The 25,689-nt window shown below is 34.2% G+C and overlaps 3 protein-coding genes across 3 annotated transcripts; 1 reads left to right on the top strand and 2 right to left on the bottom strand.

The window, feature by feature from the left end:
* LOC113504404 (transcription initiation factor TFIID subunit 2-like) lies at nucleotides 1-10,096 on the bottom strand. The gene is made up of 19 exons (XM_026886661.1): nucleotides 9,924-10,096; nucleotides 9,785-9,839; nucleotides 9,532-9,695; nucleotides 8,955-9,171; nucleotides 8,415-8,647; nucleotides 7,994-8,171; nucleotides 7,385-7,654; nucleotides 6,891-7,031; nucleotides 6,422-6,702; nucleotides 5,715-5,954; nucleotides 5,141-5,390; nucleotides 4,720-4,882; nucleotides 4,314-4,483; nucleotides 3,997-4,210; nucleotides 3,572-3,773; nucleotides 2,789-3,050; nucleotides 2,292-2,465; nucleotides 1,643-1,771; nucleotides 1-1,398 (listed from the first exon to the last, which is right to left on the bottom strand). Exons 1-19 carry the CDS (start codon nucleotides 9,965-9,967, stop codon nucleotides 1,162-1,164), a joined length of 3,624 nt encoding a protein of 1,207 aa, XP_026742462.1. The 5' UTR covers nucleotides 9,968-10,096; the 3' UTR covers nucleotides 1-1,161.
* Nucleotides 10,097-13,910: 3,814 nt separating this feature from the next.
* LOC113504383 lies at nucleotides 13,911-22,776 on the top strand. The gene is made up of 7 exons (XM_026886625.1): nucleotides 13,911-14,235; nucleotides 14,466-14,605; nucleotides 15,144-15,303; nucleotides 16,527-16,739; nucleotides 18,318-18,476; nucleotides 19,309-19,443; nucleotides 20,764-22,776. The coding sequence occupies exons 1-7, from the start codon at nucleotides 14,086-14,088 to the stop codon at nucleotides 20,920-20,922; spliced, it is 1,116 nt and encodes a 371-aa protein (XP_026742426.1). The 5' UTR covers nucleotides 13,911-14,085; the 3' UTR covers nucleotides 20,923-22,776.
* Nucleotides 22,777-22,943: 167 nt separating this feature from the next.
* On the bottom strand, nucleotides 22,944-25,553 carry LOC113504384 (probable nuclear transport factor 2). Its single transcript, XM_026886627.1, has 4 exons — nucleotides 25,296-25,553; nucleotides 24,883-24,954; nucleotides 24,455-24,553; nucleotides 22,944-23,285 (listed from the first exon to the last, which is right to left on the bottom strand). Exons 1-4 carry the CDS (start codon nucleotides 25,401-25,403, stop codon nucleotides 23,169-23,171), a joined length of 396 nt encoding a protein of 131 aa, XP_026742428.1. The 5' UTR covers nucleotides 25,404-25,553; the 3' UTR covers nucleotides 22,944-23,168.
* Between the last annotated feature and the right edge of the window lie 136 nt (nucleotides 25,554-25,689).

Below are 25,689 nucleotides of genomic sequence, written 5' to 3'. Positions count from 1 at the left end.
TACATAATAATAAAATCTTTATTTAACTTGCAATCTTCATTTTTCACTTATATTATTATTCTTAGTCCTACATTTCAGTTACACTGCAATAGATCCCAAATACAGAATACCTCATTTTCAAACATCTCACAAGTTTTCAAGTAATAGAAAATTTAACCATCTTATCACATTTGAGATTGAACATAGGCAAATATTAGGTCAGAAGTTGATTTACGGATTAATATTACCGTCATTTTTATGATAATAAGTCATCAAAAGAAATCTTGATATTAAGGTATGGAGAAGAAATTATTTTATTACCTCTAAGTACTATTAACAAAAACAATTACAACCATAATCATAATTATGTCGTTAATAACTTTGCCTACGACATTAAGGCTATTTTAAATTTATACTGACTTTGACGATGTTCATGAATGATGAAACCATACCGAAAAGTAAAAATTAAAAATAAATTTATAGCAATTTGGCTGTTATAATTAGAACAGATAATTAATAGGATAATGTTTATGAGTCCAATTAGGGATAGGTCCAAAGTTGAACAGGTTCAAATGACGCAAGAAATGTTTTAAATATAACATATTATGTCCTCTATCAAAACATTATGAAATATCGATATTACGCAATGTCTTGTAAAACATTGCACCTGTGTGACAGGTTCTAAAATTGTCCATACGATACCATTAAGTTAAAAGTAAAGGTCGAATATTTATAGTTTGCGGTTAGACGTCATTCATTGATATTACGTTTATTTATTTGTAGACACGGAGTAGTAAATAAATGGAGTGTCGATTTATACGTCAGAAGGAGAATTCATAATGAGCGTTTTACGATTTGAAATCCTATTTTGAATAATTATTTGAAATAGACAAATTAAAAAAAAAATTGAGCGGAATTGATTCAGAGTCTTGGTATCCTTAAACTTAATAAGTTTATAAACAAATTTCGATTGTTCTACTTTGCACCATTCACTTGATCGGCAATGTTTATTAACGATAGATTAAAAACTCATTCCGAAGCATTCTCGAGATATCTTTAGAAAAAGGACTGAATGATTCATCCAATCTTCATACAGTAAGATTTGGCTGCATAAAATTGTACATCAAAGTCCTTATTTTGTTCATTCCATTTGTTTAGTAATCTGTGGTATTCAATAAAATTCTAAAAACTCATATTGCTAGGCATCGAAGAGATATCCTCGGATGGACTCTGACTTGAACTGAATGAGCTTAAAGTTTCCCGCGTTTCCTCTTTGATTTTCAAATGTTCTGTACTTGAGGGAGGCCGGGGTGGTAGAGACCGGTCCTTTTCTTTGTGTTCCTTAGACTTCTCCTTACTGCTGTGTTTGTGCTTGTGTTTATGCTTGTGCTTCTTCTTGTCTTTCTTCTTTTTCTTGGCCTGTGAATTTAGTAAAAATCAGTCACAACGAAATATGTATACAGCGTGTGTAAAATTTTGTGACCATAAAGAAAAATTTGTAATTTGTAATGTATGAAGCCTTTGGTCAGAATGGGTTATTAATGGCTCTGACTTAATAACCATTGTTTATAAATCAAATTTATCACGCAGTTTCGTTATCAAATCTAACATAAATTATTTATCGATAACCTTACTCTTGTTTGTAGAGCATTTGACCACATACCTTAGGTGCCCCCATATCGTCCTTGTCGTGTCGGAACATTCCGGGCTCGAAGCCGATGGGGCCGGACGAGCCGGGGATACCCGGCAGAGCTACCGCGTTGTCTGTCAGGAACTCGCGTTTGTTGTCATCCTAGCAGAATAAAATTTTTCTATTATTTGAAAGGAAAAAATGTTTTTTTTTTTTTAAGAAAAGACGACGAATTTAGTACTTGTTGAGGGTGTACAAACATTCATGTCATATATACAAGTACACTCGAAATCCAAACAAGCGTTCGCGGACTACACGAGTTCTTGTCCTACGCAGGGATCGAACCCGCGACGTGGATCTGGTGACCTATACTTATCAGCTAACCGCGCAGTCTAGATGCAAACGTTTTTATTTTTAGTGTTTTTCCATTATTAGAGATTTTTTATTAACCGAGATTTGTCAGGCGTGATCTTACATCTTTTAGTAAAGAAAACTATGAAGCTGAGATACTGATATTTTTCTGTTTGTTTTTTTTTTTTATGCAACTGTATTTCGGTTCTGATTCTCATTCGGAGAGACGTTCTTCGATGACACATTCTATGTGAACTAGCAGCTTTATTTTTCTGACTTAGTGGACCTGCTACATGGCTCACGTCCCATATTATTCTGTAATCATACTCACGCTATATACCCTGATCGGCAACTCCCCAGGCACAGTTGTGACGTCAATCTTTACGTCTTCCTCCTTTATACTGGACAGCGGTACGGGCAGCATGTCATCTAGGGGTATCTCAGTCATCCGGTCCAAAGGCATTGGGAGAGCGGCATCTATTGGCGTGTCTTGTTCATATTTAATCTGGAAGTAAGTTAAATTTGGTTTAAGTTAGAGCAAAAAAGGGTAGGCATGTTTTTTTTTACTACTTGGTAAGATCTTAATGCTTGAACAGAACTAAATGTATCAATAGTATATAATTCAGGTAAATCAGGTATGGAATATAGCATATTCTTCGGGTATGATTAACATCTTATTTAAGAAATCTCTATCGAAGGGGTAGCCAGTTACTCACTACATAACGGAGGTAATGATCAGAGAAAACAAATAAGGTTCACTGCATATTTCGTATTTGTTTAACCATAGTCTAAACCTGCTTAGTCAAAAACACAAATGCTAACACTCACATCCAAAACCTCTTGCTTAATGACCGGTTTAGCCTCTAACTCCTTTAGCCTCTCCCTTTCTCTTTCCTTCTCCTTTTCCCTCTCTCGCTCCCTCTCGACTCTCTCCCTTTCCTTATGGTGCATCTGTTTCATCATCGCTTGGATCTCAGGTAGGGGTACACAGATGGGTCTCTTAAGACCGTATAAAGTGTAGTATAAGTCTACGAGATCACAGCGAAGTCTGGCGTCGTTTGATAACAGGCTGTTTATGTTATTCCATAATCTGTAAAATCAAAAATGTTAGTTTGTTTTTTGAGAATACAAAACTCTGCAGGCATATGTAGTATGTACCTACTTCTGAAAGGGCAGCTTAGGAAAAAGTTATTCGCATACGATTCTTTGGAAGACTAGTATCAAATTATAGATACAGATACGAAAACTTACTTAACATACCATCCAACATCTGTCTAGTATTTACTCCACGTATCTAAGTTTATAATTAACTGTTACACGATTTTCGATCTTACCTCTCCTAACCTAAAGCTGGCCTACAGAAGACAGTAAAGCAAGAAGTCTTTTGGCTTACCGTTGGCGTACATTTTCCCCTAACATTACTCACCGATGCACGACCGCTTCCGTATCCAATCTATGCGCTTACTTGCTTACAATTTTTAACCCTATCTAGTGACGTTAAAGTCCATTTTCCGTTAACACTACTCACCGATGCACGACCGCTTCCGTTTCCAATCTATGCACTTACTTACAATTTTAAACTGTATGAGTCCATTTTCCCCTAACACTCACCGATGCACGACGGCTTCCGTATCCAATCTATGACGCTGGGCTCGTTCGAAAGGCGGCATGTTCACTAACAATCTTGCTAATCCGTGTCTTACGCAGGGATCTGCGTCACCTTCCACTGCTGTAAGTAATGAAGATAGGTCTTCTGGCTTCCCGTCCACGCGGACAAAATCTACTAGACACTCGAAAGCTGCCAGTCGCACATCTGTTGATGAATAAGAATAGTTTATGAAGCTGTCTTGATAATTTCAGACTGCTATCTTATCGAGAAGTGCCTCAGAGTTGAGTTGCAAAAATCCAACCGGAACGACAAACAAACAAACAAGAAAGTGAGTGTATAAAAACGTAGGAAAAATCTCTGGGATGCTTAATCTCAGACCAAAACAACTCTAAAGATCTAAAAAATAAGGATCAAAATCCAAACTCACCAATATACTGTCCATACTGCGCATAGGCTCTGAACACAGTAGGTATACTCGGCAAATGTCCACACTGTTGCAAACGGCGTATAGCTCTCAAACAGCTGACTGTGACCGTATTTTTGTAACAAGGAAGCACTTTCTCCAAGTTCAATACGCGAGTGATCTCCTCTAATACTAGTCTCGTGTCAGCTGATAATGATTCAGCTGTTATTGGTGCACCCTGTAGATAACAAAAAAAGTCTTGCAATGTAATTTCAGCTCTAAGCAGTGGAGATAGTGTTTCAATTATGATAGCAATTTGAAACTTATTCCTTTGTACTTACTGGTTGCAAAACTGAGATGACGGGCGTGATGGTAGCAGCTAGAGCATCTACGAGCGCCGCCTTGTAGTAGTTGTCAGAAAAGTGGTTCTTTGAGTTGTCGTTATATTTAAACAGGTCTAATAGAAACCTGACCACTTCTGGTGGACATATACCGTGGATATTTCTTAAACCTGAATAAAGAAAGGGAAAATAATTAGTCAGTAGCAGCAAACAAGTGGGTTTAAAAGTATCATATTAATTAAAAAGCACGAATGAGCTAGTTTCGTTTAAAATAAGCACCTTTTATAAAGGTAAGCACCAAGCTATGGTAACACACGAACAGACAGCGGAACCTTAATAATAGAGTTCCGTTTTTACCTTTTGGATACGTAGCTTTCTTTCAACCAAAGTATAATACAGTACTCACCGGCCATAGAAACAGGAATAGTTTTCTGAAGGAAGTAATGCTGTAGGTTGTCGAAATTGTTCTGTTTGATAATGTGTGGCGCCGCGAACGATCCGAACATTTTACGGAATATCGTCAACATGGCAGGCGGGCCCGCCCACGAACTTATCATTGCGTTAGCCACCTAGTATAACGAAAGTATTTTATAAAATCATGCTATAATTGAAAATAGACTTTAAAATTATGATGGGAAGGTTTATAATTGATTGAAAGATAAATACTTCCTACTGGAACTACCTTTAAGAATAGCATGCTCTTTATAGGGGTTGTTTAAAGTGTACTTTCGAGGGCCATAAAATATGATTGAGCTCTGCGATGTTTGCACTGGCCTTGGTAAAAAAAATTGAATATTATGCTATCCAAGACCAATAAAAATTCTCACCTTAGTCAAGCAATGTGCAGCTCTGCACCTTATCTTATAATACGTTTGCTCGTTCTCTATAACATCTGTCAATGCCTTCCTAGTGGCAGGCTCTGGGTAGTTATGTAAGGCGTCGATGGCTTCACTCTGGGCCGTGACGTCACGCTCATGACGTAGTTGGAACTGCCACTGGTAGTCAGGCTGGGATATCACTGTGCTCCGTAAGAGAGACATCTCGGGGTCCAGGCGGATCCATAAGACGGGCGAATCGCTGGAAGGTGTTAAATAGAACTCTTAGTTATTAGTCTTCAATATTCATATAGGCTTATTAAAGATGTACCTTAACTACACGAGTTAGATTTATAGGAGGTGAAAAAATTTATTATAGATGCTATGGCCAACGATGAAGACCTTCCCTACACTGGAAGAGGCTATTCAGACTAACTTCTAAACCAACCTCAAGATATAGATGGTACAGACACAAATACCAACATATTTGTGTACTTTTTTGCAAGCACTTCTTTGTTAAACATGTTTGGGAAGAAAAATTATGTTAACCTTTAATTTAAACATCGCAATAACAATAACCACTTACTCCATAGCCGTAAGATCCATATCAACCTCCTCCCCGGTACAGAGGGGTATCTTCTTCTTCTTGTTCCTTCTGCTCTTGCTGTGGCACGTGATGTCCGCCTTCACGACCGTGTTCTCTATCTGCAGCATGTGCTTGAAGGTCCCGTCCAACTCCTGAAGCTGGACCAGTAGAGGACCCACGTATTTACGTATGCCGCGCTCATGGACACAGTCTTGACGGATTTCTAGTTCTACTGTGTTTCTGGGGAAGAAAACATGGTTTTAGCGTATATCAATTATAACAGAAAGAAAACAGTTGTGTCTGCTTGTATGAAAAAGAGCAAAAAAGAGAAGGGCAAATGTGTTTACGTAATGTGAAATGTGAGTTAAATCAATTCTTTAATTTTAAATAGTAATGATTTGGACAATGTCACAATAACGACTAAGACGATAATATGATAATAAAACTGAACTGGCGCTGGGCAGGGCAGTTCGCCATACGAAGTGACGGCAGGTCGACTAAGGCGATGACAGAATGGTGGCTAGGTAAGGCAAAAGAAGCGTCAACCTTCCGGGAGCAAGATGGCTTTTATGACGAACCTGCGCCTGAAACTGGCACAGGACCACAGAAATTGGCACAAAAAAAGGAGGATTATGCCCAACAGTGGGAGGACAAAGGCTGCGCATGATAAATGATTTTCTTTGTAGAACTTTTTCTAATCAGCTTACCTTTTGCGATTGAACACGGAGGTGAGTTGAAACTTAGCGTGCCCACCAGTGCGTACCCACTGATCGACGAACACGGCCATGTCTTTGCCAGTCACCGTGAATATAGCCTTCACAAAGAGGTTGGTTGACAACAGCAGGTGGCCCCACAGTCCGCTTCCAATCTTAGTGTTGGCGGCATTGGTGGCCAATGACAGTTGTTTGTTGAACACTTGGAGTAATAGCTCTTGCCCAATACGCTGCTCCAACATTCTTAATACTAGGTGAGATTTTTTGCGCATAACCTGTAATGTTTAAGTAGGATTTAGGATTTTTAACAGATAGGAGTCAACAAAGAAGGTTTTCTTCCACTTATACTCATTTAGACTTTAAACTGATAATTTAATAGCGAGTTTCATGAATCTATTATTAGTTTTGTATTTTTATCAAGATAAGTAATTTAAAAAATTATGAAATTTGTAACAGTATTTACCTCTATGTATCTGGGCGACATTGTATGCACGTTCCTCACAGGGAAATAAAATACATCTTTGGGTTCTACTCTTGCGCCGCTGGCGGGCGGCTGCCATGGATCTAAGACTATACCACCATATTGCTCTTCGTATCCAACCACCTATATTGTAAAGAATGTATTGAGTTAATATTGTAAATGATTATAATTAATTCTGCTTTAATAACTTGAACCAACATTCGCTCAAAAGTTATAAGATAAAAAAGAGAAATGATTTCTAACAAAAATGTTACGAATTTACTACTATTACATTACTGAAAAGAGAAAACACTAGGGCCAATATACACTGAGACAAGTAAAAACTATCAAATGAACTACAAACAACTAGCCCTTTGCATTTCTTTTCTACACTACTGAAAATTAAATTAATAGAAATGGAAAGAGATAGAGCATATAAAGAAATATAAGATAAACTTCCTGATTATTAAAAGGAACTCTTTATAAAATCCCCTCACCTCTTGCAACTCCTGATGTATAATATACCGGTACTCGTTATTACCGAAACACTTCTTAGAATACAAGCCACAGAGGTAGTCAGGTATTCCCTTAGCAAGCCACAAGTCTGACCAATTCTGCATTGTTATGAAGCAGCCGAAGAACTGCTCGGCTACTGCTTGGGCCATCGCTTTCCGGCTTATATAGGTCTGGTCGATGATAGCTATCGAATGCAGGAGGTGCGTGCTAAGTATTGACATTGTCGTGTATGCTGTGGCGTCATCTTCTGTCTGTAGTAAAGAGAAGGTTTAGTATTGACCGAATATGTGAATAATAAAAATTCTGTCTAGCTGTTTATGTATTAGAATATAAGAATGGTGACATGGAAGTGCTTTAAATTAAACTTACTATTCTTTTAAGACTAATATAAAGCAGCTCGTAAAGGCAAATAATCTACTACTATATCCTTAATACCTTTGAGGAAGGGAGACGACACTATCGTGTATTGCGCCCTCGCACTTTAATAATATCAACATTCTTACTCAGAGTTACGTCAGTAGGACCGGACGTCAAAGACGGAGATTTCTTCTTTTATTCAAACATTTAAACATTTACTAATTTAAACTTACCTCATCAACAAAAACTTGCTTATAACATGGATAAGGATATCTGGTTGACAGGGTTTCCTCATAAAATTCAAATGCCTCATGAAGATATCGCACTGTGTTCTTCAATATCTGCAGCAGGTTGGGGAGGCAGTAGTGCGTCACTTCATTCATGAAAGGGTCGACATATGTTTCAAAAGGTCTGAAAATGTTATAGTCAAGAAGATTAAGATAGAAGAGAAGAATACATACTAGCTTTCGCATTTGCCTAAGCGAATGTCGGTTAAAACCGCCTGTTTTTATTAAGAGTTCAAAGCATCTTCACATTGTCAATAGCAAATTTTATCAAAATAAATTGTGTGGTCTTGAAAGCAAAAAAAAAAACAAACACGTCAAGTCATCCAGTATTTTCATGGTAAGATAAATACATAAAAGAAATACGCACCCAATAGATAACGCAATATTAGGGGCGCAAGCTGGAGTATTGACCAAGTAATGAAAAGTCTTTCTGCGGTGATCAGGGGTGTACACAACATCTACCAACTCCCCGCATGATACCGCGGTCAGACTTTCATCAACCGTAAACTCCAGCTTCCAGGTACAGGGCTCCGCAAAGCTGTCAACGCAAGGAAACCATAGCCTTGCTGAATGTCCATATGTGAACATGTGAGCTGATTTCTGAAAATTAAAATGAAAATCATAACAAGAGTAGCAGAATCTAATAAATTTTCATCTAATAAGTTTGGCATAACACTTGATTTCTTCTTGTCTAAGATAATTAACAGTTTACAGTATAAATATTATAGCAGGTACATCAACAGTAAATACAAAAATGTTTAATTAGATTGATGTTTCTTGAATTTAAAAAAGATAAAGTATATCTCGTTACACTAGCATATTATGTTTCACTGGTCATTTATTAACTTAATTTTTTGCTAATATGCTACCAGATAGCTGCATGTCATGAAAGGATATTATTACAAACCTCAACTAAAGTCCCTTCCCCTTCTGGGACCACAAAGTGCATCCCTCCCTGAGGAGACTCCAGAGAGAATTCAATACCGATCCGTAGCCCCCTCCCCTCCCCCACCAAGTGAGCCGCTTCCTCTGGAATTTGGACATGAAGCTCTCCCGAATTGTGATCAGGATCTATCTTTTGGGCAGCTGCCAAATGGAACTGGGAGAACACTTCCAAAGATCTCCTAGAATACATATTTAGGGATTAATTGATTAAAGAGGACCATAGTCAAAGCCTGTGCTCAATGTAATGGCTAAAATATATGTTAAAAATCATCTGACTACACACCACCTGTTAAGGTACTTAATAAGGAGACACAGTAATTGTTTACCTTTTTTAAGTATCAAAACAGATGGACTATAGTTACATCTGGTTTCCTTTTATTGTATTTGATAATCAAGTGATGATGCCTCATTCATTAAATTGTACATGTACATTCTTGTTGTTAGGTGTTGATTGGCCAAAGAAATCACCTTTTTATTACATATTATGTTGCAATTAGATATATCTATCTGTGACACTAACTGGTATTGAAATTACTTACGTGTTTGGATCAGCTTGACAGATATCCAAAAAGGGGTCAAAATATTGGAAGTTGGCCTCATATTGGTCATTGAGACACACTCTGTAAATACGACATTGCTTCGCATTAAGCCGAATGTAGCGTAGGTTGTCTTTTAATGGTACGATGGTAAGTTCAACAAACCCCTTAAAACAAGAGAAATTTAAAGAATTGATAAGCAGTTAGCACGCAGTTATTTACATTGAACAGGACTTATACTTTTTATTTTACTTACAATAACACTCTTCCGCTCAAAACTTATTCCAGTTAAACTCAAAATTTGATGAGCTGTAAAGAAAAAAACAAGCAAATTTTATAAAAATTTGGTTCAAGCCATCCATGTTGTATACAAACAAATAATTCTAGATACTTATAGTTTAAATGGACGACAATTGTCGCCCGTTCGTTCTTTCTTCATCGTTCAAAAGCGTTAGTAACCATTTCTCGCAATACTGCAAATAATAGATCATTTATTGTTATAATTTTTAATATAATTCGTCCAAGATACACATCCGCAATACAACGCTGAACATAGATAATACATATAATACTGGTATAGATGAGACACTGACAGATCAGTTCTTTTTTTCACTACTTGCCCTGTAAACTAGATGGCGCTAGCGTCTGTGAAGCGATCTATAGCTATATGTATGTATGCACTCATCTACATAATATCTATAGGTTGCTATAGGTAGTTACGCATAGTACAGCATTTTTGCCGTGTATAAAATGTACTAAAGAGAAAAAAGAATACAACAAAAATATAAAGATTTTTCTTTATTTATAAATACGGATAATTTATACAATTTATTAATTAACGTCTACAACGTATTGAAATTAAACCACTTTTACTTTGACACATTTTTACTATTATAATTTACTAAGTAATATGATTTTCTGTAGAAAAATTATTCTCTAATAAAATCGTAATATGGTTTAATTTCATTGGCTAACATTCATAATACACTTATGGTATATTACAATCACCAATTAATTCACATTAATAGAAACCATTTTTAAATTATTAAGGGTATAATTGAGAACCTTCTATTTTATTTATCGATGTAAATAAAGTAGATGGTTGGAAATGGCCACCCATCAAAAATCACATGATTTAAATCAATCAAATCATTTAATTAACAATAAGGTTTTAAATATCATTCACATTATTTCCTTTTTTATGAATTTTATAGAAATTGTATGCTTGTAATTTAAGTATCGTTATTATCAAAATCAGCAATTTTTCCTGTTAAAATTCTATTTACACCCGTACACCAACTATTTACAATTAAGTTGATGAACAAATTAATTATATAATTAGTTAAAATCAATTTATGTTCATCGCATTGAATAATTGAAAAATCACATCTGCAATTTATAAAAAACACAATTATTATTTTTTTAAGTTTATTATTTCGGGCGATCAAGTCTCAATCATAAAATATATTTCATTAAGTAATTTAATAAATGAATCACATGTGATTTTTTTGTATAATCAATCATGTAATTAAATGCATTAGGATCAATTTCTTGTTGAAGTAAATCAACAATACAATTACAATTTTTAAATATATTAGATTTAGTTTTTTTATTATATATCCAGGGTACATATTTCTTCGCTTCCGAATGCAAAATCAAATTACTAAAAATAATTTGACTCATTGTTGAAATTAAGGAATCAACTGCAAAATCAGAATCTAAATCATCAGATTTTATAAATCATCATATCTAACTGTTTGAGACCCATCTTGACTTTTTACAATTTTTTCAAATTCTATTGATTTAAAAACAGGTTTAATTTCTGCCCAGAATGGGAAATGTGGTGATTTGTTTTTAAGACATCCCTTGAGTATTTTTGCTGTATCACGGTGTGAGTGGCCATTGAATGAATCAAATAATTTATCAAAAATCAGCAATAAATCTACAGTTTCTTCACACTCAGCTAGTAATATGTTGCATTCTGAAACAAAAAAATATATATATACATCATTAATGTTTGTGGTTATTTATGTTCCTATGCAAAATATATATATAATCAATTTCAAAATATATATATGTATATATATGTATTCACAAGAAAAAGTATATATGTATGATTTATATGGATAAAAAATACTTATAATCAAAACATTTAACTGATTTTCATTATGAGTTGCAACATACCTTCTACAAATGTTTGCTCCATGTCCTTTTCCTTATCCTCCAACATTGAAACTGAAGCGACTGGTTCAACTGATACTTCTGCAACTGCAGATGAGCTGGTGGTATCTAGAAAGTAGCAATAATCTTGTTAGAAAAGACTAAGCACATACTTTAAAACCTATTAATATAATTGTGCAATTCTACAAAAGACTACTTAGAAGTATTTTAACGTAATTATAACATTTCACAACTATCAAACAATGTTGTCTCGTCCCAAGCTAAGCAGAACTTGTGTTATGGATACTAGACAGCTGATAAACATACTTTCTAAATATAGAAATAATTTACACCCAGACACAGAACAAAATGATGATGCTCATCACACAAATATTTCTCCTGATTGGGAATCAAACCAAAAACCTCTGGCATAGCACTAAAAGACACTAGCCACTAGACCAACAGGACAGTTAATGCACTTCATTTGTGATGATTAGGTGACAGAAAATAAAATTGAAACAGCACTTGTTGGTCTGTGGTTCATCTTAGGGGCAGATTTCACAGTTATTTCATACATTTAATAGACATCTGCCAAAATGTTAATTGCATATTTGTTTACATGTAAATTGGATGTTATAATATGCAAATATATTTATTTACCTGATGGGATAAGGCTGGTTTAAAAGGTTGGCACTGCATTTCTCGTTAATACCGTTCCTTTACCTATGTAGTATTTCTCAAAATGTTTATAGTCTTATTTGGTTGTAGATGTATGTATCTCCTTTCATTATAATATCATCGTCTAAAACTTGTTTCCAGATCTCAAACCTTTCTTTATAACAGTCTGGCTTAGGAAAATGATGTAATGTACCTGAAATTAGAAAGAATGAGTTAATTGCAGGTTGTGAAATTTATGTTTTAAAAATATAGTGATATATAATAGTACAAACTTCGATCGGATCGTTCCTACAATAAGATCACTTATTCTATCATCAATAATCATCTTACCTCCTTCTTCACATCCAAAATAGCAATGAGTGCGAGAGTATTTCGGTAATCTCGCCATCGTAATCCGTAAAAAACGCAGCCAAATTTTTAAATCAAGTAATGTAAACACACGTCGTAGTCCATTAAACGATGCCAGGGTCAAGAGAAATAAATATATTCGTCGGTATCCGTTCACGAGAAGCCAAGTAAATACGTAGGAAGCAGCTTCGAGGTCCAGAAAACACGCGATGGTCAATAATAGGCAAATAAGTCGAAAATAAAACTTGGTAAACTCACGGCACAAGAAACGAACGTTGAGTGAAAAGTTTTCAAAACATATCAGTGCTGTCATGTCATTAGCAAAATAAAAATTGCGTATAAGATTAATTGAAGACCGAAAAGGCGATTCAGTTTTTTTTTAATTTTTTTTAGTTTACTTTTTATTAAATAATATTTATTAAATTATTAAAAGAATAACATTTTGAAGAAAGCAGTTACTGTAGCGGCATCTAGTAATATTTAAGGGAATATTATGCCTTAGTTGACTTGCCCTGTGGCATAGATGGCACCACTTTCCATACATTTTGTTTTCTTGTCCTCAAAGTACTGTACTGTCACCCCCATGACGCTGAACCATCGAGGCTTCGATGACATTTCAGTTCAATGACAGTTTGACAGATAAGCAAACATGCATGGGTTGCCTATTTAATAAACTTTTAATTTTATAAGTAGACTGCAAAAATCGACTCAACTCAAAAAATGTCTTACGAATATTTAAGGCGCTGAATAAAAATGAAGAAATAAAGTGACAAAGTGTAGTATTGACGACTGCAGCACCACATCAAAAAGAAGTAAACTAATGTAATGATCAACGTAGTAGCAAGTCATTTGCACATTTACTTTCACGAATCTCAAGAGCAAGATGGAATATTTGGTCGGAAGTTTGTTTTGATCAGACTGCACATTATTTGAGGATCAACTAAATCAATCCAAAAGTTGTTATGTTTTTTCTCCAACAACAATGAATACACCTAGAACTGTTTGCAGAGAAGGAACAAAGTAGTCATATAAGAATTGATTTTGATAGATAATGGTTCATATTTTAATACATTGATTTAAATTTATCTTTCTTACCTAAGGATTTTTTTACGAAATAGTAGTATTATTTAGGAATTTTAAATCTTGCTCGGAATCAGTTACTATTGCTGTTGATTAACCACATCTCTAAAACTGTCAAAACAAGAAAGAGAAGAAATGAAAGAGGAGGTCCATTGCGATATTACGATTATTGGTGGATTATTGTAAAATTCGTAGCCGCTGGATACTGTGTATAAACAATTTGTGATTTGTGTGAAAGTTGTTTTGTTAGTTATTATATAAAAGTTTTTTTCATGTTTATTTTCGGTTTGAATGATCAAAATGTGGGACTCACCATACTTAACTTGTTTGGTTCTGTATATATTTTCATTTCAAATTATTGTCACTAATTCACGCACGTCTAATGTTTGGAAATTAAACGCGGAAGAAGACCAGATCGTTGACGGCAGCACATTATCTCAGGTCAGTCAGAATTCTATAATTATGTCGGTAAACTTTTATATAATCAATGCACTACATATTTAACTTACGTATGTACCTTTCATTCAGTTATTCTAGACCTTATATTGACCATGTTTGCCTTGAAATAATTTTCTATAATTTATTGATAATTCTCAGATGAGGCTTGTGTCATCAAAGATCTGTGGGTTGTGATGATTGTGATAACATTATTGTTTATTAATTAATTTTAGGATGAGTCTGACAAGTCAAGAATGGCTGAAGAGGACCCTGTCTTCAATATAATAACATCAACAGTATATTATGGGAATGCATGGACAAAACATGGCTTTGATATGTTTTGTACAGACTGTCAAATATATGAGCAACAAAGGTATTCATTTTATTTTATTTCTATAAATAAGTACCAATAAATATTATTTCTATTTTAATACAAATTTCAGCAATAAACTTCTTCTAGAGCTTTTCATTCATATTGTACATCAAAAATATATTTTTGTACAATTTCATTTGGGATGTTAAGAATTCTTGCAGAAAATTGTTTATTTAAGATTGATGAATTTGAACATTTTTTTTTAATTTTACTACTTTTTACAGGCAGTTTATTTGACTGCTTTATTGTAATAGGGGTTTTAAAGTCCATAAATGTGAATTTATCTCACATTGTCAAATAAAACATTAATGTTATCTGATAAACTCATATGTACTACAGTTAAGATATCTATTAACTCATAATTTTTATGGTATTATCTTAATGCATGTATCTATCAATCAATAAAAAAAGAGTCATTATTGTTACACTAAAAAAACATGACTAAGTATTATTAAGTAATAAGTTTGAAACATATTTCTATTTTTGTGTAATTTATAGTAAATCTATTTTTTTTTCTAAATTGAATTTTTGGTTTTAGAGCTGGTGTAGAAAATAGTGATGAGACTACACCGGCAGAAGTAAATGGTGATGTGGATGATGAGTACTTAGATTGTGGTAAAGCTGTAAATTTCACATACTATGATAACCTGGTTGGTGTGGCCAGGCGCCATAGACATCCAAATGTACCTGAACCACAGGTGAGTCAGTATTTTTTTATTCAGGCATTTTACTTTGATTCATACAGTTTTGTTAAAGATGCACACAGTTATAGCTTACAGTCAGTAATATTTTGAATGTAAACATGGTGCTTAAACTCTGTATAAATTATAATAGAACTGATCTATTTTAAAATTTGTTACTTGTTCTTTGGGTTGAATATTTTATGTTTAATTTTCCTTCCTTCCAATAGGCCTATACTATGTGGTTTTGTCAGCATTTATCAATTATTATATCTATTCTTCTATGATTCTTTTATAAAGTAAGGTATTAAAATTTGGAAAAGAAAATCATGTAGTCTTTAGGTATATTATTTATCTTTAAAATAGTTACATTTTTAGACTTGAGCATCATCTGATAGCATACAATAAATAAGACACAACTCTTGCCTTAGAACAAAAAAAATGCGCGCTGACATAATATTTCGTAAAAAAAAACAAATTGATGAATTGAGAACCTCCGCCTTTGAAGTCGGTTGAAAAGACCGTGACGCGCAGTAAAGCCGCTCTGTATTAAATAACAGGCACGCTGTAAGGCATCATCTCGCTTCCACAAGGCAAAAATTCTACTTAAACAGATCATAATAAAAGATGGTATTAAAACAGAAAATTACATAGCAACAAATTAGTTAACATGAAACATCTAATTAAAAAAAACCTTCCATATCACTCATAAAATGTTTGCGATTCAGATTTTGATGAAAGACTTGATAAGATATTTGTACATGCACTATCTTAACTTCAACTTCGTGTCATATTTTATTAGGAAGAGGTGTAAACAACCTTACATAACACACAATGTTATGTATGTATGTTTACAAATTATCATTGCTAATACTGCTAACCCAGACCGGTGTGTTTAGAGGTCGCCGTAATTGCTATAGTAAACAAGGAATTGATAACTTGTTATTGTTCAACGATATTTCATTGACCAATATTTTACGAGGGCGAAAATATACTTCTAATAGGCAAAGGCTTACATAGCGGGTACAGGGTCGGATTGGGTCGGAAGCGTTCCGGTCTTGAGGAGACAGCCCACGTGGCGTTCGCAGCCATTATTCAGACTTTATTTTCTGTCCGATCCTGCCTAAATATGTCAAAAAGAATATTTATTTAAATCATTCAGTTTTTACGCTCATATCAGTTTCCCAGTATGACTTTAATTACGAGTTTTTATATCTTGATTTACGTGTGTATCTTTGTAGGTGTCCCTTATATTCCCAAAGAAGAAATCGAACGGTCTATCGCCGTCAGAGATCAATGGTTTCGAAAAACGCTTGAAGAAGGCAAAGAGAGAGAAACCAAAATCTGTGCAGCTTTATAACCAGATCGGCAACTTCTGGCGGATCAAAGGCGATACGAGACAGTCTATCGAGTGCTTTAGGCGCGCACTCGCTGTATCGCCTTATAATGCAGAGGTTTGTACACTTTGTAACTTATTTTATTTATACAAGGGACTCTTTTTATTTATGCAGTTTTATTTAGGGGTAATCGGCACGGTCTCCTTCTATCTATGTATATTCTGCTACACTGATGATATTGTGGTTGGACTTCTCGGTTTTACAGGCTCTCGCATATTCAAGTGTTAAACAAATTGGTCTGCTCTTAACGTAGCCCATAGTTGGGTAAAGATTAAGACACCACTTTGCTGAATAGTGGTATTTTACGCAGTTGAAACCTCTGCAAATAACAATCAACTAATCCATAGTTAAATTTCAACCTAACTTCCGACAAATATTTAATTTTCTCCTCATTCGATCTCATTTATGAAAGTAGTGTCAGCAAATAGGTAGATATTGCGAAAGGCCTTTAACAAGATACCTTTGATAATTTAACTGAGGTATAGTAGCATTCTTTTCACCATTATTTTTCCAATGGAGAAAAGAAACCCCATCAAGAATAACTAAAGAGAATGCTTCGTAAGGAATCCTTTCTTTTCCTCCTTTTATTCTAAGCGGAATGTTTTATGTGTAAACAAACGTGGAATGTCATGTAATCAGCAGATATTGAACGTAATATGAATATTGAGAAAAACAATTGTTTTCCAATTTGTATGCCAACGTCATCGTGTTTGTGAGCTTGAATATGGGCATTAACTGACTGTTAGAGTACATGAACACTAGTTCTATATCCTTTTTTATATGAGGATATCTATAGAGCTACATATAGATTACCTAAGAGCCGACTTCCCATTTCTATTTATTGGCAACAAATTTTAGTTCATACTTTCCGTTATAACGTCATATTTAATTATAATTATCCATTTAAATGCAACAGAAAGTAGAGGCTGCTTAATTTTGTACTCATAGATAATTTTTAAAATCTGCAAATATTGGATTGATAAAAATAAACTGTATAATTATAGCCATGGTACATACAGAATTTATTCCGTAAAAATACGGTCAATCAACAAAATTACGATAATTATACATGCTTCATACATAAATTAAAAAACTACGATATTTATAGGTACCGATATTTACCAAAGCTGATTATTGATTTCAGTCATCGGTTAATAAAAAACTCATTACGAAATTATAAACACGCAGTTACGTAATAGCTTTAACTATTATTTTGTAACCATTTTATAAGGAAATGTTGATATTTAATGATGTTGTTAGCGTCGAATATTTACATCTACTCGTAATTTTTTATTTATTTATAAATATGTACTTATATTTTATTATCTTAGCTGTTTAAATTTTAATCCCATTACATTGCAATTCTTATCGATAAACGACAAAAGAAGTAAATTAGGAAATCATACTCCCAAAGTTTTAAGTCCTTCGATTAACCAACACAGCTAACACTACTTCAAGTAGGCACCTTGCTACTTCGAGTGCTATTATTTACAAGATATTAGAAGGATAAGAAGCTGAACAGTTTTGAATTCACAATTACATTTTACGGTTACTTTAAAATTCGTGTATCTTATAAAGCTACGTCATTAATCATTTCTTGCCATAAGTACGAAAGATAACTCATCTCTTATTCAGGTACTCCTAAACCTCGCAAGGGTGCTATTCACCCTCCAATACCTGGACGACGCGATCTATCTGACGCGACGTTCGTTAGAGGTCCAGCCCCCAGACCGCAGCGCCTGGCAACAGTATTTCACGCTCGGCGAGATATTTAAGGCATATGGACACTATCAGGTAAGTTCTAGAACGATCTCTCCTTTGTTAACGCAGACATCTCTAAAAAAAGCTTGAAAAAAAGGGTCCTCTTCGCAAAAACTTTCTGACGGGTGTCTATTCTGGTATCGTAAAGGGAACGATTCTCAAATTCTCAAAAACTGGTCTTTATATTTCCGATTACTTCAAATATATGTAGATTGATATGAATGAATAGAACATTCATTGAAATAAATGTCTTTGTAAGACAATTTTAAGAATAAAATATTTTTCGAATACTAAGACTCCTCTACTCGGCATTTTTTAATTTCCTCTATTAGATATGTGAGCTGTTTCGCCATAGTACAGCTGATGAAAATGTCTGTTATTGTTGATGTCGCATAGCTATGTTGTGTTTAGACTCGAAATACCTTGTAAGTAAGTATACACAGCCTCGAATTGACGAGCAAGAAATGAACCTTAAAATATTAAGGAGTTCGGCATAATATATCGTCTAGTAAAAAGTAGCCTGAGATTAAATTTAGATATTAATTAAAAGTATATTTATTTACGAGACCACATTATGTTTAGATAGTGGTTGCAAACGGTGGTGGTGTCGACGATTTACAATTAAATACGTCTACCTATACCGTGGTTATAAGTAGCGAACTAACTTAAAGAAATAAGTAACTACGTGTGAGAACTAATATAACGTAGAGTAACGTATTTTTTTAATGTAGAACCTTTGCAATAACTTTAGTATTACAAGTCCATACGAAGTGTTTTCGCTTTACCCCATACACAATTCCGAGCGTCAGGAATTGCCTAAATACTTCATTGCTGCTTAGTTGTGTGATCATAAACCCCTGTGCAGGAAGCGGCAATGCACCTGAGGCACGCTCTCGATTTGAAACCGGACTACGAACCCGCGATGGCGGCTTTGAAAGACATCGAGAATACGCCGGAAGCATCAGTGCATGTCTATACACTCCTTATTATTGTGTGTTTGGTAAGCTTCGCTTGTTTTTTTATAGATTTTTTTATACAGGTTGCGCTGATTAGTGATAATTGTCAAAGAATATATTAAAAATCTAAAAATAGTAGGTATAATGAAATGAAACTGTCCCGAAAATATATTACCAAAAGGAATATAAAGTGGATTTTTGAGATACCTAAAATGATCCTGTTTTTGATAATTATCCATTGTTCTAACTGATTTCTCACTCGTTTTTATCAGTTAGCCCGACTAGTTTCGGATCCAACCGAAGTCCTTAACGATGGGCGGCTGAATGAAGCGTGATTAAACCGTTTATACATAAATAATTAAATTATGAATCCACTTCACAAGCTACTATTTTTGAATAGTTTATTAGTTAATCATGCAAAACATAAAAAGGTTACGTCACAGTTACCACGATCTTTGAAACCTTTTTACCTTTATTGACAGAGAACTGTATAACATATATTAGTCGCGAGCTACATTAAAGTTAGTCATATCGAACAGAATGTTAAGGGTCCGCACTTCAACATTATCTACCGCTTGTTATCGAAAATTTTAACAGGACACAAAACAGTAAGCAACTGTGTGCCGGGAAGATAAATGATAAACATTACAATGTCATTCATTACGTGACCGCAGCGGAAACAAGGTTTACCATATTCCAAACCGCAATGTTGCAATACAACACGACTTGTTTATTGATATTGCGACAAATACCTATGCGTCCGTCTGTGTCATTTTAGCAGGACTTGTAAATATTTGAAAGAGTTTCGCGGTTTTTTTAAAGCGATTCGCAGGAATATTTAAAAAGTCGGGAAATGTTTATCTTGAAGTGCTTATGATTGTGGCTTATATTAATGTCTGACAAATCTATCCTATTTGGATTACAATCTTAAATATTTTACGTAATATGAGGAACCCAATTCTAATAAAAAAGTGAACTTTTTCTTGAAAAATGTAAAAACAAATATTAAGGAGGTAAGATTTTACCTCTAGATAGGTGTCATACTTACGCATAAGAAAGACACATAAGAAAATAATGCGTCGAAACTCGAAAGTTATATCCGCAGATGGCATTTATTTGCTGATATTTGGACATACCTATATTTTGCAACGTCGATACCTATACAACTTGTATGTGAGTCAAGGTTTTTAGCCGTTAATGACATAATATGACATTATTTCAATACTGCAACTTGTTTTTGTGTGTGTTATGTTAACTTGTATATACCGAAATAACTACAGCATCGGTGTTAGTAGGCTTGAATATTTGAACACCGCAGTTTCTTTAAGAGTAAAGTACATCAGTTTCTTTTTTCAATTTTACAGGTGATGGGAGTTCTGCTCGTGATACTATCATCAGTGGACAGTGGCGGTGACGTTGAGGAGCATAAGACTCAGAGGCACTTCAACCGAGCGATGGCGATGCGATCACTGCGCGGCGTGACCCTGCCCGGCTCGCGCGGCCGGAAGAAAGGCGGCTCCTAAAACCCCGTCACGTCACTAGCGATAGCCTGAGTTTATGATCTCTGGTCGTGTTCCTAAATTGTTAACTTTTTGTGTTCGATTTTTTAATAATTTGTTTTTTTTTTTCTATCTGTCCTGATATGTTTTTTTGGTGTATGTTTGTGTGACTTGGTTCAAATATCTGAAGTTTTATGCTGCTCATGATGGTGGGAGTGAAAAACGAAAGATAGGCGTTATGAAGGAGAAAGTAGAAAAAAATTAGCCTTGTGTTGTAGTCTTCAGATATTTCCCCCAGGTCCTAATGAAATGCCGGTTTAATTAGTGCTTAAGTTACTTTTAACACTTCCAAGAATAAGATCCGTTATGGCAAATATTTTTTTACGCCTTTGGATCCATTGTTTTTGTTGTGGAGATCGTAAACTCAGGATGACGTGGACAAACATTTAAGGCTTGATAAAACAAATTACGAGTGATGTGGTATAGCTACAATGTTTTATTGTAATCGCTAATGGTGACCCGAGGGATGAACCCAATTTGTTGTGGTACTGTTCTGTTAAATTCTGTTTTTTTTTTACTGAATATATCATATTGTATTTTTAGAGAACCTGCAAGACTTATCAAAATAATATACGGGAATGACACCAAAACTATTTTTGCAAACAGCTTAAAACAAAATTTAAATTTGTCGTATAATTCGTCAGTGTTGCCCTCAATGAGCTTACTATTTTGATTGATAGGGATGTAACTTGTATGATGACTAATATGCCTGTAGGTGCCCGATATATCTTATTACCAAGTTTTTGTAGTAGAAGTATATCTTATACATTAACAATAAGTATTTAAATTACTAAGACGAATACTCATCTATTTGTACCTGACAAAATTTTAGGAACTTATACTATTTTATGTACTAATTTTCGTTTTCAAGTAAGTTATTTGCATTTTATTGCTCATTTTAAAATTAAGCCATTATTCAGTCAACATTGGGCACCGATGCTATGTATACCTACCTACCCCTGTGTTGTGATTTCACTAACTTGAAATGCTGCGGAAAAATGTTAACCGCTGGTTGTGCTAATAACTTATATACTTACCTGTATTGTATGTAACCATGATTTAATGGAACAGTACTATCAATCAGAGGCTAATGTACAAACATTCTTTATGTAAATGTGACCGGAACGGTCTTGCCATGTCTTATTTGATCTCTGCTTTGTAGTCTTCATCACGTCGCGACGATACTGATGTGGTGTACCCTTTTGGCAGTTCGGAAATATAACAAATGGCTTTTCATTATAAGTACCTTACATATAATACGATCTAAAATAAATCCGCTCCAATCCCGTTTAATATATTTGTATCTTAAGGTAAGATTGTTCTTATTTTTAACAGGAGAAAATGCTTCTCGTAAGCAATAATAGTTAAATACTATTTGTAGCTAGTTGGTAATATTCGAATAATGAACAAGCTCGAATTTCATGTTTAACTGTTATGAAACGGAGATATTAAAGTCGAGTAATACGCAATGTATTTTCCCCAAGATGAACAATAAAGCTGCTAATTTTAAGGAGTGTACACGTAATCCGTCAAGTTTACGAAGACAAGAGCTGGTTATGGCGTGCCCTTGCAACGAGCGAATCACTTTTGCAACCTAGTCATTCACTTAGACAAGTTTGGCCCGCGCGAAGTCGGGGCCGTGTGTGTGTATTTCGTTTAGTAGTGCATGCAAATAAACTTGTTAAGTGTTCGTAGAGTCTAAGGATTTAAAAACGGAGGAGCAAGTCTTAAATTCGAGATTGGTAAAAATGTACCTGTTTTCAGTGGTTCTTTTGTTAATTTTTGACTATTTATAATACATGATTGTCCTAGCATCTATTTTTGTATTTTTTTTCCTGACCTTTGCTCTAATTCCACTGATGGAAATTCTTAAACATTAGGAACCAATTACTATGCGAGATTTAGCAGTGCACTTATGAGGTATTCCAGAAAAAAGAAACAATTAAGGTACAAAATTATAATGTATTTATTATAAAATGTATACATGTAACTGAAAAAAAAAGAGTCTGCCGTACATTCACTTAAGCCATCTCAATATAAGCAGAAAAGAATGCCAAATATTTCGTTTATGATAATGTACAATTTGAATTTTCAAAAATAGGCAATTGATCATTACTTATACCTAGTTAACCAAACAATAGCTGTTCGTAATAGCGTGGCGACTATCAGCAATAATGTATTTTTTCTTAATCGATATCTCGTGATTAGTATTAGGCAGCTATATCGTGGATGCCTAAGCGAAATAGGTCGTGTTGGACGAAGAATGAGTCTCCAAGTGGCTTCAGAACAAATGTTTGCATGTACGGGTGTGGAGGGTCGTCGTCGCACTGAAATAGACGGACATTTACATTACAATACAGTACATTGTATGTACAAATTTAATTAGACGTTACTAAGTTAAAAAGCTGTTATAAATATTAGTTACACAGAAGTATGAATATTTTCTGTTGGAGAAGGTTGGCATAGTAAGAGTTTTTGCATTCATTCATAACATCATCCAAAATATTATAATCAAGTCTTTTATACACAGGTGAAGATAGGTAAATTCACTTTTAGAATGGTGCAGCAACAATAAATTAAGTTTTTGATTTGATAATGTACTTATGAAGATACATTTACAGCACATTCATCATTCAAAACAGAATTAATGACTTAATTGATATAGGCATACAAGGTTCGCGAAAAAGATCTATAATTGGCATTATCACAAAAACAAATGACTATCTGTCATTCCACTAACATTTAAACTGATAGTTACAAAGTTAATAGTGTTTTTGATCTTAGTAACATGATTCATGCAGTGAATATAAAATAAATAATTATTCAGCACACAATTGTCACTACATTCACTACTCATATTAATAAGACACGCAACAGATCTACCCAATTTTAGTGTTACTGACGTTAATACTCAACACTTTTTTTTTTAATTATAGTCTTCAGAAGCTGTGGTAGTAGTGTTGCAATGCCAGTAGGTAGTATTTACATTAGTAGAAAGGATTAATGAATATAGGAAGTTTTTAAGACATGATAGACCCTTTTGCTAGGTAGTTTGTGCTCAAGCAGTTTAGTGCATTAACTAAAAGCACCGGGGTCTACTCTTACTTTGTATCAGTAATTAGACGTTGTGTAGTGCCAGCCTGAACATGTCATGTTCTACATAGAATGAGTTTGCTATTGGCTTCAATACAAAAGTTTGAAAGTATGCATGTGGGAGATCGTCATCCGTCTGTCACAAATAATATTAGATTTAATTGGATACAGAATGACTATAGCATATTTGAAATTACTGGTATAAGTTATTGCATTTCAATAATTAAAATAAAATTTTGCAACATGCAGCCAATTAGTGCCTACAGCCTAGTTACCAAGATTTATGAAACTGTTTATGAATAATTGACATAACATTTTTTTTTAGATTTTAATTAATACATATTCATTTCTTATAAATAATCATTTGTTCCATTATGTATCTATCAAAAGTTAAAACTCATACCTGTAACTGTCCAAGAACGTTAATTAGTACTCCACCATCAAACATGGGTTGTGAATCTACTGCAGTTATAACTCTTCCAATCTTTTGAAATGTCAGACTCTGGAATTGATACAAAACAATGTTTCTTATTCATTATCAACCCAATAAAACTGGACTAACATGTAACTAGAAAATGAAAACAGCCGAAGTATTCCCTGTTATACTTTTGAAGCTTATTGTTATTTTGCCCTGATTTGTATGAAAAATATTCAAGGTAAATTTTAACATTTACAGTAACTGGAATTAGCTCATTCAAAATTTGTCAGCTTTGGCTGTTATCATACCATCAAATAAGAGTAAACAGTAATGATGATTGCGCAAAACAATGTAATTTGCATTTCTTAACTATAGTATTGTAGGTAGTTTGATTATGATATTTATATCCTTACATTTAACTTTTCCATTATTTTAACTGCTCCCTGCAACTGCACACCCTCAAAGGTCATAAACGAAGTTTCAACCTGAAAATAGATAATACTAATAAGAATAAAATTACTAGTCAACTAAGAATTCATTAAAATGAGGCTCCCTCAAGGTTTACAGAATGAGTCATATTTGTTTTGAATACACTCATGTGCAAAATATAACTGGTTCCAGCTGTAAAGATGTTAATGATTGAGGTATACTATTGCTAAAATTAAGGACACCTCAGAAAGAAATGGATAAAAATAAGTTTTTCGGCGGGAGCACTTAGTTAACCTAAAAGTGAAAGAAAATATTTGAGACATCAGTATTAACAAGCTTAAAGCAAAAAAACACAAAGGTACAGAACTCACAAGATGTATCTATAGAAACTACTCACATTATACATATTAACCAAGTTTGGTCGCTGTGCCGGATCATCGAATAGTGTGTAATATTGTTGTACGAATCCTTTTCCAATTGCATCGTATTGTGGATTGAGCGCCATTATGACGAGTTATATTTACCTAAATTCCACTAAAACCACCGTAATTCACTTTTACTAGCAATGTTCAGGCCTTTTTAGGGCTTTTGCATACCCTGGAACCTCGGCCTGGGTGCTTTCTTTTTGTCACTCGGTGAAAATGGCAATTGGCAAACCGTTTAAGGTGTTGCCTATAGCGACTGACTATTACTGAACGAAACAGGACGAAATGATATTGGTATTTAGACATAATCTTATATTGGTTTTGTAAATATTTAATTTAATATTTCTTTTCACCTATACTGTTTTC

The sequence above is a fragment of the Trichoplusia ni genome, chromosome 22 (assembly GCF_003590095.1).
Source record: "Trichoplusia ni isolate ovarian cell line Hi5 chromosome 22, tn1, whole genome shotgun sequence".
NCBI classification, from domain to species: Eukaryota; Metazoa; Arthropoda; class Insecta; order Lepidoptera; family Noctuidae; genus Trichoplusia; species Trichoplusia ni.
This window is presented reverse-complemented; position numbering and strand designations above follow the sequence as displayed.

Bases quoted from the DNA above. Each gene is read 5' to 3' on its own strand.
- LOC113504404 (XM_026886661.1), bottom strand. From the start codon at position 9,967: ATGAAGAAAGAACGAACGGGCGACAATTGTCGTCCATTTAAACT. The intron at 9,172-9,531 runs GTAAGTAATTTC...TATGTATTCTAG, and splicing joins TGTCAAGCTGATCCAAACAC to GAGATCTTTGGAAGTGTTCT. The intron at 1,399-1,642 runs GTATGTGGTCAA...CTAAATTCACAG, and splicing joins ACGATATGGGGGCACCTAAG to GCCAAGAAAAAGAAGAAAGA.
- LOC113504383 (XM_026886625.1), top strand. From the start codon at position 14,086: ATGATCAAAATGTGGGACTCACCATACTTAACTTGTTTGGTTCTGTAT. The intron at 16,740-18,317 runs GTTTGTACACTT...TCTCTTATTCAG, and splicing joins TATCGCCTTATAATGCAGAG to GTACTCCTAAACCTCGCAAG. The intron at 19,444-20,763 runs GTAAGCTTCGCT...TCAATTTTACAG, and splicing joins TCCTTATTATTGTGTGTTTG to GTGATGGGAGTTCTGCTCGT.
- LOC113504384 (XM_026886627.1), bottom strand. From the start codon at position 25,403: ATGGCGCTCAATCCACAATACGATGCAATTGGAAAAGGATTCGTACAA. The intron at 24,554-24,882 runs GTAAGGATATAA...TATCAATTCCAG, and splicing joins AAATAATGGAAAAGTTAAAT to AGTCTGACATTTCAAAAGAT. The intron at 23,286-24,454 runs GTATGAGTTTTA...CGTCTATTTCAG, and splicing joins ACGTTCTTGGACAGTTACAG to TGCGACGACGACCCTCCACA.